The sequence below is a fragment of the Poecilia reticulata genome, linkage group LG6, assembly GCF_000633615.1.
Source record: "Poecilia reticulata strain Guanapo linkage group LG6, Guppy_female_1.0+MT, whole genome shotgun sequence".
Lineage (NCBI taxonomy): Eukaryota > Metazoa > Chordata > Actinopteri > Cyprinodontiformes > Poeciliidae > Poecilia > Poecilia reticulata.
The window spans coordinates 8,272,509-8,286,216 of NC_024336.1; the positions used below are offsets into that span (position 1 = coordinate 8,272,509).

Sequence of the window (13,708 nt, forward strand, 5' to 3'; positions counted from 1 at the left end):
AGTTTTACTGGTTGGGGTTCCGTCTGTTCAGGTTTAGTTTTCCCAAATTTTTTAATTCTAGGTTTTTTTATGGTTCTTATGATTTTTTATGTTTGTTTTTTTTTCAGGTCCGATTTTTTGTTTTTGATGTTGGCCTTTCTTATAACTAGTTTTTATAGTTCGGGTCCTGATTCATTTAGCTTGGGGAATTTTATTATAAAAAGAAGTATCTCCATTTTCTGTGTAGATTTTGATTAAGTGGTGTTCTTTTCTGATTTATTATGGAATTATTTCAAATGTTTGTTTTCCTAGAATAATTTCTTTTCTGTTCTGTTTTAGGCTCCTAATCTTCACTTTTTCATTATATTTTGGGTTTCCTGGGGTCTTCTGGAGTTGATAAGACGCGATGCATATTCAGACAAAAGATGTTGGTTATGGGTGTCTTGTGGATCAGTGGTTCAGCATGTTCAGACGCTGGAGTCCTCTACACAGACATCCAGGTTAGAATCCTGTCCCCTGTTTACTGGACATCTTCCCTTTCTTGTCCAGCTACTAGCGAATAAAGGCAACTAGAAACAAAAATCTCATGTTCTTGTGTTGATGTGTTGGGTCAGGCTGGCCTGGTCAGAGTACAACGGCTTGAACTGGCGGAGTGAAAGAGGTGGATTATGTTTGGCATACGGGTATTGTCTCTGTTTATCAAAATCTCTTCACAACTCACTCAAATCAACACAAGGAAATGTATATAAACTTCTAAAATAATACATGAATCCGTTCATTACATAAAAATCATTATTCCAGCTGTCAGAAATAGAAGCAATGTTAGTATTTCTAACGGACCTAAAACAGGAAATGTTTTGTATGATTTAATGTCACATAAAGGGAACAAAGCTTTTGTTTAATTTCTTACCCTGAATGTAGATAACAGGTTTCAGATATAATACACGTGTGATATAGCAGTCAGTTTTGTTTTCAGGAACGACACATGGGAATATGATGTTTTGCTAATGTGTGTTTAAACTTTTTTTAGGCTTTTTAAGCTGATTCTGCTGCCAGCTCAGTTAGCATCTAATTTGTGTTTTCTGTTTCTCTTTGCAGCTTTCAAGAAGGAAGACAGCGGCTTTGATGAGGTAGGTTGAAATCGTAGGGTTTTGGGGAGCGAGTGCCATCCCTGGCCCCGTTTCAAGGCTGGGCTGTAGCGATGTGTTTGCCTGAAATGATTTTTCAAGGTCTCATTGGCCAGATGTTGTCATGAAGGACTGCAGTGCGGTTGATTTTTTTTAGTTCCCTGTGGATCCTGTGGGAACTTGGTGCATATGGTGTGTAATATATTCAGCTCTCATCTCAGAGACATCCCCCTGGGTCAGTCACCATCACAGGACTGCTTTGGCCTGCCAAGTGAGACACCAAACCAGACTGGCTCTGCTCTCAGGACTCAGATGGAAATATATTGTATTAGTTTGTTTCATGGGAACGCCTGAGTTTTCCCCGTTTGCTGTGTTTCAAACAATTCAATTAGCTCAGGATCTTTTTGGAATATTCTCCCTCTCACATTATCTGTATTTCCCTTACAAATGTGCACAAAACATTGTCATTATTCCGCTAAACTAAAATGCAAACACAATTTAGCAATTGTGTTGTTTCCGTTAAATAAGAAACAAAATTAAAATTACACATGAAAAAATTTATCAGGAGTCATTAACAAACATGCTGTGCCATAATCCTCCTACTACTTTTCATGGTTTGCGGCAGTGGAAACATCTAGTTGATCAAACCAATATTGATGTGGCCAAAAAAAAAAAACCAAACACTTCATCCTAATGGCAAAACTTTTTATAAATAAATTTTTATATTTTCTTGCTGCGTTTTCATTTTTCCTGATGGTAAAACAAATCTAAAAGCTGCTTGGTGTATGTGTTGTTTTGTAATAATACATACAGTTCAATTCTTCTATTTTGTGTGAAAATAAGGAAAATCGTGTCAGTCTCAGTTTTCCCTGATTCTTATTGAGCCAGCAGGCCTGAGCTGGTCTGACATTGCAGACCTGGATTGATTTCTCCAATTTCTGCCTCAGCTCCAGTGTGATAGTCAGCTGCTTGATGAGGCAGTCAATGGCTCTCAGACGGCTGGGACGCCATGTTTGCGCTTCCAAGGGAATCATGCCTGGCTTGTGTTTAAGTGCTGCGCAGCATTGCTGCGTTGCTGCAGACAGCTTCCTGAAGCGCTGCCCCTGCTCCTCAGCAGACGCATGGCTTCTCCACTTTGGAACTCTTCCAGTTCATGGTCTGCAGGGACGCTGCCTGATGAATAAGTGATAAGACGGCAGCAGTCTTTGTGTTGAGGTTACATGCAATGTGTTGCTGCTGTGTGGTTGCTTTATTTGTTCTGTTAGGCAGAATAAATAAAGTTAACATGCACATGTAAAACTATTCAGCTGAAACCTGGAGCCATCGAGCAACAAGCTGACACAGAACTGCTTCAGGGTTTCATCCTCAGGAACACGTTCTAGTTCTGTCTTCCTTTGTGTTTTTACTCTTTGCCTGACTTGGACTGATGATGCATTTTGTTTCATCTGAATTAGAGACAGTTATTACATCTGCATGAGTTATTATATTTTTTTCCTCTAAAAGAAACATGCTCATAGGGTGAGACAGATTAAAAATACCTTTTTGAAAATAAACTTTAATCAGAAATGAATCATATTTTTCAGTAAGTTCACATACATTTTCACATACATACATTTTTTTTTTTTTTTGGTTTGACATAATTTTTTTATATTCCAGGTTTTATTAGCCATAATCAGAAAATCCTCATAACCAACAAAAAAAGACTTGAAAACACCAGTCTGTCTGTAATTAACCTACATAACGCTTCACCAATTGATAGAGTTACTGTAAAAGATGTATATTTTTTTTGATAATTAGATTATTTCATATATATCATTGTACGTACATGCATGCTGGGCTGCATTTACAAATAACTAATTAATATTGCTTTCTTGTTGTGTTTGTTATATAAACAAACTTCACACATGCAAAAAAACCTCCACCGGATGCTGGTTAAATTGCGGGCTTGCTTTCACTTTTGGTAATTTTCCCAAAAATTTAAGTTCATGTTGGTTCTGACGATGCATTGGCTTATGGCCACCAGGGGGACATTTCTGCCTGACCTGGTCGACTGGAATGAAATGCTGCTTTGGAACTCCTCTAAATATGATCTCCCAATATGAAAAGACAGAAAAGTTTGGGGTGGATTAGAAGTCATAATCTACTCATCATGATTCACCATCACTCTGTGAACTCAGACTGAGAGCAGCACAAAGTTTTTAGACAATGATATACAATTTAAACACTTAAGATAACAGCATCGTTATTAAAGTTTATGTCCACAGTTCATGAACATGCTGACCTTTTAACAAACTCTGACAACATGGCAATATGAATACAAAATGTCTGCATGGGTGGAAAATGAAAAGCCAGGAAGTGGAGGAGCACTGCTGAACCTTATCACCAGTAACTATTACATTTACATTAAGGGCAAAGAGATGTATTTTTTTTCCCAATCTGAATCACAGTAAATCTGGATTGCTGAAATATGAGTGCAATTCTTTAAATGTCTGTGGACTTACTAGGGATAAGTTGAATTGAAAACTTGAGTGAAATGAACTCAAACTGGAATGTGTGACTGGACCATGCTGCTTCCTAATTTCTTCCCTTCCCACCGATGTCTTTATATTTCTTGGCAGACATGAATACTCACATATTATTGGACAATTCCCCGAAATGATTTGGACTGTGCATTCTGTGTTGCTGGTCATGAAGGCACTTCTGCAGTGAAACAGACCTTTTGTAGAAGTTGGTAGCATGGGAATTAGCTTGACCATTTGCTATAAATGGGACTCGCTGCTGAAGAAGAATGTGAAGAATCCGAGGGGGGAAAGCTGTCTTCCTGTTCTGTAACAGGACAGACTGCAGCCACAATACATGAAGATGTTTGGATTTAACTGCATGGGAGCCAGACGGACAGCAGCTCTGGTTTACCTCCACTTCCCTGTTGGACTCATCATCATTCGATCTGACTGCAGGTCATCCACATTTAGCAGACAGAACAAACACAAGCTACTACAATTTCTATTCAGTAGATATCCTTGTAGAACAAGTGAAAAATAAATTTCTCATTTTATATGTATAAAAATATGTAATAAAACATTTATCTGGAGGATATTGATGAGTGACTTCCTTCAGATCAACCAAGTCCTGACAGCCGAGCAGCACCCACCATTTCTCCTGATTCCTGAGGAACAGTAACTAATCTGTGCGACTCCTTGGTAACTACACCAGTCTGCATCCTGAGTCTCCATGGTAACTAAAAACTAAATAAATTTTCCTGAAGTGAAAGCATGTGTCTGAATGGTTCAGCAAGTGGAGTCAGTGCTTCCCCAAGCAATCTGCACTCAGAGAAATCCACACAGTTTTATTTTATTTATTTATTTATTTATGATTAATCATTTTTCAACCTAGCAAGCAAAAAATGAAACTTATTGTTCATTTGCCTCAATGTTAGTCCAATTCTCCGTCACCCTGCACACTCCCAGTTGCAATGTCCCTTACACATTATTTCTAACTGTAAGCTCCTTAAATAGTTTATGAAATCAGAATATGGCAGGGTTTTCATCCCTCATATTAAAGCTGTAATGTAAAATAATGTAAGGCTCAGAAGTATCATGTCTCAAGATGAGGCAAGACTATCTTTAGACTAAATACTGCAGTCCATCCATCCATCCATCCATCCATCCATCCATCCATCCATCCATCCATCCATCCATCCATCCATCATCCATCCATCCATCCATCCATCCATCCATCCATCCATCCATCCATCCATCCATCCATCCATNTCCATCCATCCATCCATCATCCATCCATCCATCCATCCATCCATCCATCCATCCATCCATCCATCCATCCATCCATCCATCCATCCATCCATCCATCCATCCATCCATCCATTTTCTGTACACCCTTGTCCCTAGTAGGTGTACAGAGGGGTGCTGGTGTCTATCTCGTTTTGGGCGAGAGACAGGGTCACCCTGGACAGGTCACCAGACTGTCGCAGTGCAACACAAAGGCAGACAGGACAAACAACCAAAAACAAACAAAACTCACACCTAGGGAGAATTTAGAGAGACCAATTTACCTGATAGTTGTGTTTTTGGACTGTGGGAGGAAGCCAGAGTACCCAGAGAGAACCCATCATGCACAGGGAGAACATGCAAACTCCATACAGAAAGACCCCAGGCTGGGAATCAAACCCAGGACCTTCTTCTACCAACAGTGCTACAAACTACACCACTGTGCAGCCCACTGCAGTACAGTCATGAATTATTAAATGTCCATATCACATAGAATTTGATCTGATTATACTTTAATTGAATGTTTTTTGGGATGCAGGGGGTCACACAGTCTGGAAGTTTAGATAAGCCTGGCATTTAATAAGTAAGAAAAATAATCTTATTTTGCAGGATTTGTTTTCCTTCTTGACTTGTTGAAAAACATTTTCTAATGTACTTACATTTACTAAAAGTTAATAAAAGCATTCGTTTGGACTTGTGATAAATGTCATTCTCTATCATTTAACACATTAGTGTTTTGATTTTTCAGTTTTTTGAATTTTTATGAGGAAAGTAACAATAATATGCACAAATTGTATTTTGAAGAATCTGAAAATTTTTATGCCTTATTTGACACTTACTAAAGTTTTAGATTTTTAAACAGCTAATCTTTGTCCAGATTGTGGAAGCTGTATATTTTTACAAATGCGGTTCCTTCTTTCTTTCTGTCGTTCAGTTGGTCGTTTCTTGGTCCATAGATCCCGCTGCCCTATGTTCTTTGTCTCTATTTTACTGAGATGCAAAGATTTCTCAGAAAGCTGGAAAGTGCTACTCTCATCAAAAACCGACTGAAGGGAATAAAAGCCTGTGCTGGGCCAGGTTCCCCCTCTGTTTTTATGACCTGTCACTAAGTGAATCCAAATAATTTCACATTGGCAGTTTTCTTGTTAGCTTACAGAATATTTTATGGTAAATGATTTTCTCACCAGTCATCTTTGGGCCTTTGTTCCTTTGTGTCTCTGTTTGTCTGACGTCCCTCTCCATTCTGCCTTTGTCTTGCTCCAATTAGATTCTCATTCTAAAGGGAGCTACATAATTTCTTGTGTACTGTCATGATCAAAAATGGATATAGCAATTTTTGTTCTTTAATTACCTCAGGTTCTCAGAGAATCCATTAGAAACAAAACTGTGTCATGTGTTCCTATGAATTCTGGAGAGTGTTTTATTAAAAAACAAAAGAACAAAACAAAAAAAACAGCTCTTCTGCATCAAGATTCTTGCTGCTCTCATTTGTTTGTGTCCCTGCATGACTCTGGAATCCTAATGTTCCTTCTGCATTTGCAGCAGGGTTATATCAAAAAAGAATTTTTCATCATTTCCCATGCAAATGTAGATAAATATTATTTAAACAACCAATTTCATCAATGCTATCTTAGCACAAGACTTTTAAGTTTAGTCTTAAAACTTGACTTTAGGTGAGTATTAATCTCTCTGTTTTGGGCAACTCAGTGACAGAGATGCTGCTACTGTATGATGTGGAGACAAGCGGCACATATCTGATTTTCTGCGGTACATCAGCTCAATCTCAGTCAGATTAGACAGAGAGCATTTGTAAAAATAGATTTTCAGTCTTGCCATGGATTTATAAAAAGATTTGGCTCTGCAGTTTGACTAGGACATTCTAGAACATTATATCCAGCAATCTAAACCATTTCACTGAAGCTGAAATGCTTAGGTCTTTATGTTTGTTCAATAAAGTTGTTTGCATTTATATTGATATAATAGGAAAAAAGCTCCTTATGTTAGAAATCCCTGCAAATTCCATCCTGCAGTATTTCCCATCAGAACATATGCATACATAGATGGACTGAAGAGCAAAAGCTTTTTTTAATTTATTCTTTTCTGGATCAACTTCAGTTGTTTAGTTTGACAGCTTTGAAAATAGCAGTAATGGCAGAGTGCTGGTAGGGGCCTATGAAATGACAAAGAAAAGGCTGCTGATTAAAGCACTATCTGCTTCATGTTCAGAAGATCCACAAGCTTTAATGTGCTGTATAGATGGAAACCTTGACATGAATCCAATAAGGTATTGAGTGAAAGAGGGGAAAGCAACAGAGAGGAAGCTCTCCAACTTATCGGCCTGTGAATCAACAGAGATAAAAGCGCTTTGATCAAAGTGTGAGAGGGGTGGAGGTGGTTTGGAGGCAGTTTAACCTGCGGCGCTCAACACTTTGTGGTGTTGATTAGAGCTTCCCCCTCGGCCGTGATAACAGTGTTTGTGACCCCCACCCAGGAGCCGCTCACCTTGCTGTGGAACATTACGGTTCTGTGCTGCTCGCCCTGTTGTAAACATTTGGGGCCCGGTTTTTATCAGCCCTGCAGCTCAGGTATTTGAGTTTCATCATGCGGGGCTCTGAGGTCATCTAGAATGATAGTGAGAGATCAGATGTGCTAAGAGGATTGTGATTACTATTGAAAGGAAAGAGTTTAAGGATGACTTTGAGACAAAGGGAGGTCAGTTTGTCCCACTCTGTGGGCCTGAATGTGGCGAGAAAGCTCAATGTGAAGCCATTTCAAAAATAAAGTAACTGCAGTGGAGCCTATTTGCAAAATAGTTGGCCCATAAATACTTCAGACCTCTCTGAAATACTTAGAACATCCAATATGGTGAATTACAATAGTTTAGTCACCAAATATACCTATTCTGCATTATTACCCTCAGTGGAATCCACATTACCACTATAGCAGAAGCAAACATCCACAATCTCTCTTATTTAGATAGGCAGTACAGCCAAACAGCGACAGCAGGAATGAGAACAAGAGTTTCCATAGCTGATCATCACCTCACCCTTCACTAAAATGATCACTGATTACTCTACTGTAAACTTTAACATTTTAAAATGAGACTAATTTGAATCTGTCAAAAAAAATGAAAATTCATCCACCCACTGAACCTGCTTATCCTCACAGGTTAATGCAGGGAGCCGGGGGAACGGGGTACCGCAGGTTGCCATCGCATCACAGTGGAACAGAAACACACATGACAATCAGCTTTACACACACACACACACACACACACACACACACACACACTAATACGCAGCTTCTAAACCACTGTTAACCTAACTTTCGTGTTTTTGGAACCGAGGATGAGCCCATGCAAAGAAAGAACCCAGTCTGGGTTTTGAACCCAGGACCTTCTTGCTGCAAGATGCAAGACAACAGTTCTATCAACTGCACCACTGTACAGCCTCAAGAAATGAACATAGGCCTGTTTATTTATTTTTTTATCTGGGTTGCATGCTGACAGCGATGGCTCAGGGACACCTCTCTGACTGGGCCCTTTGATGTGATGGTATTGTTGGGTCCCCACAGTACTGAATGACAGGGAGCCTCTACAGTCTGCTTTGTCACTTTAGGTTTGATCCAAAGCTGTTATCAAAACTTGACTGTTCCTCTGAGATGGAAATATTTCTATCGGCTGTTTGACATCAGTCTGCTAAGCAACAGAGACTGGCTTCTCTATTACAGTCCTGGGAAGTTTTATAGGTTACAAGCAAACATGGAGTGTGTGGCAGAAATCACAGCAAGCAGGGTGCCATTTCTTTACACCATGTTTCATTGTCTGCCTCCATGATAACACAAGTTAGCTATTGCCGTCAGGTGATGCCCAACTTTGATTAAAAACAGGAAGAAGATTTTTTTTCTGCTGGTTTGCTTTACAGTCTTCATCTTATTGTCCATAAACAACTGTTCAAGCTGCTTGTTTGACCCTGTGTCAGGCGCTGGATGCCTTCTATCAGGCCTGTAGTGAGAAAGGGTCAGTGTCTGACAGATGGAATGAATGGTGTTCATAATTTATCACACCACCATATTAGGATATTGGTATCATGCTCTTGTTCTGAAATGTTGTTTGTTCAGATGTAACAGGATGCACACAATGAAACACAAAATGTCCCACTTTTGTCTCATCAGTCCACAAAATATTTTTCCAAAAGTCTTAGGGATCATCAACATGTGTTTTTGGTAAATATGAGACTGGTGTTCATGTTCTGTTTGGTCAGCAGTGGCTTTGGCCTTGGAACGTCCATAAGGAGACCATTATTGCCATCAATTATTCTCATGGTTGAATCATGAGAAAGTATAGGATAAAAATGCACACACTGTCAGTTAGAGCAATGTCATCTTCCATCGCTTGGTCTAGGAGAGAAGGGGGTCAAACAGGGTCAAACATTGAAGACACGGCCGATAACCTTAGGTTATCTGTAGAAAATAACATAAAGTTATTGGACTTACCCAGGAAGCTCTCACAGCCAGGCCAAGTGAGGACAAGAAAAAGATTGTTAATGTTATGAGTGACTGTATGTGATGGACAGCTGGAGAGTAGAAAAACAAAACAATGGATAATCTTAATGGCCAGGCTGGTTTGGATGGGTGTTTAATTAATGTGGTGATCTAAAAACTCTTTTTATGTTTACTCAGGTTATCTTGGTCAACACACAGTGTGCACAATAGAAATGCTCAAATGGCCTAAAGTTAGGAGGTTTTGTAATAAACTGTTGATTTAGCATGTGTCATATAGGCTATTTTGAGATATAATTCATACATTTACTGAACAAGCAATCTTAGCCTTGTTAGTCACTGTAGCTTTGGGTTTTCAAGAGTTGCTTAGTAACCTTTTGGAAAGTCACATTGCAACAAGACAGACAACACCGTAGCAAAACCTATTAGTCTGAACCTATTAGAGATTAGCCGATGATAAATTAAATTCAATTTAATTTTCAAATATTTTATTGTATCAACAAAATAATCTCTGGATTATTTAAAATCAATTTCAAATTGCTTAAAATGTTAGTGGAGTTCTTTACTTCATCTGGTGTTTGTTGTTTCTGTCAGTTCAGTGATTTTTCTCCTCAGTGTGAATTTTCAACATATTCATACATAAGGATATTGCAGTGCATACATGTGCGTTTCTACACACACATGGACTCCTCACTGGCTATTGAACCTTTATAATAAAAATGACATCAGATTCACCAATTCCAGTATTTTTTCACCACTTCATTGGTACCCACTATGCTTTTGTCTAACTTCTGCATTCATATATGCAGAAATGTTCTGCCAGACGTGACAAGAGTCAGAGATTCACTTAAAGAACCATTGCATAATTGGACACCACTGCTTTTTTGGGTTCATTTCTACAAAAATATTGTTTAGAAGTGACAAGAGTGCTTGACGGCTATGGTTAGAGTGCCTCTCTCTTGGTACCATGTTTACATGCTTGATATATCTTATATTACAGAAAGTAATGGAGTTTGTGGCCTTTTTGTCCTCTCACATCTTGTGTCAGACTTTCGTCCATCTAAGCTAGTCTTGTCGGGTTTTTTTTTTAACCGAATAACATTTTCTGTTAAATAAAAACCCTGAGACGTCCATCGCTGGCTGAGAAACCATTCTCTTCTACAGCCAATCACAGAGGACTGGAATGTTTCGGGATGCTGGGATTAGAATAAATATGACAAACTGCTATCTGTGCCATGGACCCAAACTTAGCTAAAAGCCTTTTAGCTTCAGTGAACTCATTAACTGTGAGTGCTGCACATGTGTGCTTCTCCATATGACTCCCACCATAGTGGCTAAGCCTGACTGACTGTCACAGTTCAAGTTGTTGCCGTTGGCCGTGTTTATTTGGCTCCGTCAGTCTGATTTGTGACAGCTGCTGGCTTATCTGTGAGTGCTGGCCTTCGAGGGCTGGCTCAGAGGATTTCTCTGTCTGAGGACGACGGTAGAGCTGGACGACCTTTAACCTTAAATGCACTCATTCGGCTCTCACCTTTCCGATGGAGTAGAGTTCATATTGACAACTAATTTAATTTTGGCTTTAGTTTCATCCTCCCATTCCCTGCAATGTGAGGATTAGCGTATCTGTGTATATTAGTAGCACTTCTTTTAGTCTTTACGGTCAATATGAAGACCCATGGGTTAGCACTGGAGCAGGGATAGCTTCCCATTATACATTGCTAGATAACTAATCACATCTTTAATTAACCCTCCACTAATTGTCCCCGAAGGAAACCTAATGGGTTAAATACTGCTGAGGTATTAAAATGGAAATAAAGATGAGGAACCAGCCTGGTAGGCGTCCGTCGCAAAGCATGCAGGGACGTAATCTGGCATCCGTCATGTTGAAGGCTGTAGTGCTCCTCCATATGCTCCCAGGTTCAATGTTGTTGGTGTGTGCAGGCAGGAAATGGACCCTGACTGGGAGGCACACAAAAAAATGATGGCAGGAGATGATTTCTGGAGACGAGTCATGTGACGGTTAATGGAACAGGGTATAGCTGTTAAGCAGCCTGGCAGTTGTGTCGTGGGTTTGGAGGCTCGGCTGGCAGTCATACAGATTGCTCATTACCCTTGCAGATTTCAGGTGAAGTAAGGCTAACCGTCTAAACTCCTGCTAGCACTAAGATAGAGGAATGCTCTACACACCCAAGGAACCTGACAGCTTTAAATAAGCAAGTGCAGTATTATCATGCTTTCATACTGTAGTCTTTGATAAATTGACATGATGATTTTTTGTTGGAGAATCCTGTGGCTTTAAATTCATGCCTGTATCTCCTGATATGTCATAAAATCCTATTGTTTTCCTTCAGGCACGTGTTTTTCATTTCACAAAGGGAATAGATTATATTAATGGTGTCTCTAGCATTAGAGGGAGACTTACAGTTGAATATATTATCTGCTCTCATGCAGGCTTATGGGTTGTCCCTCATGATGAATATGAAGGACATCGTCTTAATAGCACTAATGGCTGTGAAGGAAAGTTAACTCACTTTGGGGCAGTAGAAGAATGGCATACATACCTAGTAGGAGGTATGCTCTGTGAGATAAGATTGAACTTTAAATATGTACATTCCAAGAACTGCATTTTCTGTTTGGTTCAGTCTTTTCAGAAATATTTTCAGTTTCAGCAGAGAGAGAAGAAGGAAGTTCAAACCATCTCTTCCACTCATTGTAACAGGCACGAATCATATCCCCTCCTCCAACATCTCTCTGCCCACCTCTCTATTCAAACAACCAGACATAGATTTAAAGTGGAGCAACAAAAGCAACTGAGGTGGATTAGCAGCACTTCCACTGTGTCATCCAGGACATGTTACTGTGGAATATCGTGTCTGCTGCTGGAAATTGAGCTGTTAGCATGACAGACATACAGCAACAGCATTTAGTCAGAGGTTTCTTCATATTCTGAGTGGTACCAGAGATCATTCCCACCACATCACCATCCACGACGACTTGGATGACATGAGTTATGACAACATTTCATTTCCTTTTCAGATAAAGCATTTTTGAGCAGTTACATCACAAAAACTAAACATGTCCAAAATTAAAACTGTTGCAGTTACTCCAGTTCAGGTCTAGTCTGTGTTTGATCATTTCCAGCAGGAAGCATGCAGGCAGACATGGGGCTCTCTGTAACTCCCAACAGGCTGAACTGGTTCCAGTCACGTACAGTAATACAAAAGGTCACAGTGGTTATTTAAAACATCTATGTGTGACTTTTTTTTTTTTGGATTACTTGTAAAGCTTACTGACACCATCAGATTCATGTTGGCTTTGAACTGGAAACTTGTCTTTCCTTGTCAGGGAGCAACCGACTTCTAAAGGTTTCAGTTTTCTGCTGTTATCGTCAAATTGAAAAAATACAGGATTTTGTTTACAACTTATGTTCATAATTTCATGTTTCTCTACCAATTCAAACTTTGATGAATATGATGTCACCCCATAATTTATTGCTGTCTAATAAAACCTATCATACAGTGAACACAGGTAAGAAGATCAGTATTGATTAGTTTGGGTCAGCTTTGGTCGTTATACTCCCATTATTGCCAGACTTGTGCTGGACCATGAGAATTGATGTAAACATTAAATGCCAGGCTAAATATTACCTTTAAAAAAATGGTCTTTATGTGAGAGAAAAAAATGAATAAAGACCTAATTTTTGACCTTTGGAGAGACATAACGTGTCTCCTTGTCCGAATATTGTCTGAAAAGTTTTGATACTGCTTTCACCAGTTATTACAGAAAGGGTTCATGGCTTGGTCATGGTGTGTGAGTGTTTGTGCGTATCTTTTTGTGTTTGTGAAAGATTTGCTGGAGCAGTTTGTCCCCAACCATAGATTGAGGAGGTCTGTAGAGGAAGCATGATTTTTTTAGATGGCCAGAAATGGAATAAGCGCATGGGAACATTGAGTTGGATTTATTGATTGCAGACTGTAACTGACAGGGAGACAAAAATACTCTACAAATAAGCTACGGTGTTCATCCTGGGGTTTTAAATTAACTTTTGTAAATGTGTGACAAGGTTAATTCCAAGCCTTTTGACGGACATAAAAACTACAGAGTGAAGCAGTTTTAAAAGATTAAAAGTTTAACCTTAAAAATTGCTCCATATCGCCACAAAGATGATCTCCTCTCTTAGAAGACTGGTCAATCAGAATTCCCCAATCAAGCCAGCAATATGCTAAAGCGCACATGCACACGCACGCGCGCGCGCACACACACACACACACACACACACACACACACACACACACACACACACACACACACACACAC

At 39.4% G+C, this 13,708-nt stretch overlaps 1 protein-coding gene across 1 annotated transcript in view; it reads left to right on the forward strand.

Moving 5' to 3' along the window:
- cdk14 (cyclin dependent kinase 14) overlaps window positions 1–13,708 on the forward strand; it is a 173,809-nt gene that overhangs the window by 8,434 nt on the left and 151,667 nt on the right. The window contains exon 2 of the mRNA XM_008411053.2: window positions 1,078–1,109. Coding sequence (XP_008409275.1) covers window positions 1,078–1,109 — 32 coding nt within the window. The remainder of the gene's footprint in view (window positions 1–1,077; window positions 1,110–13,708) is intronic.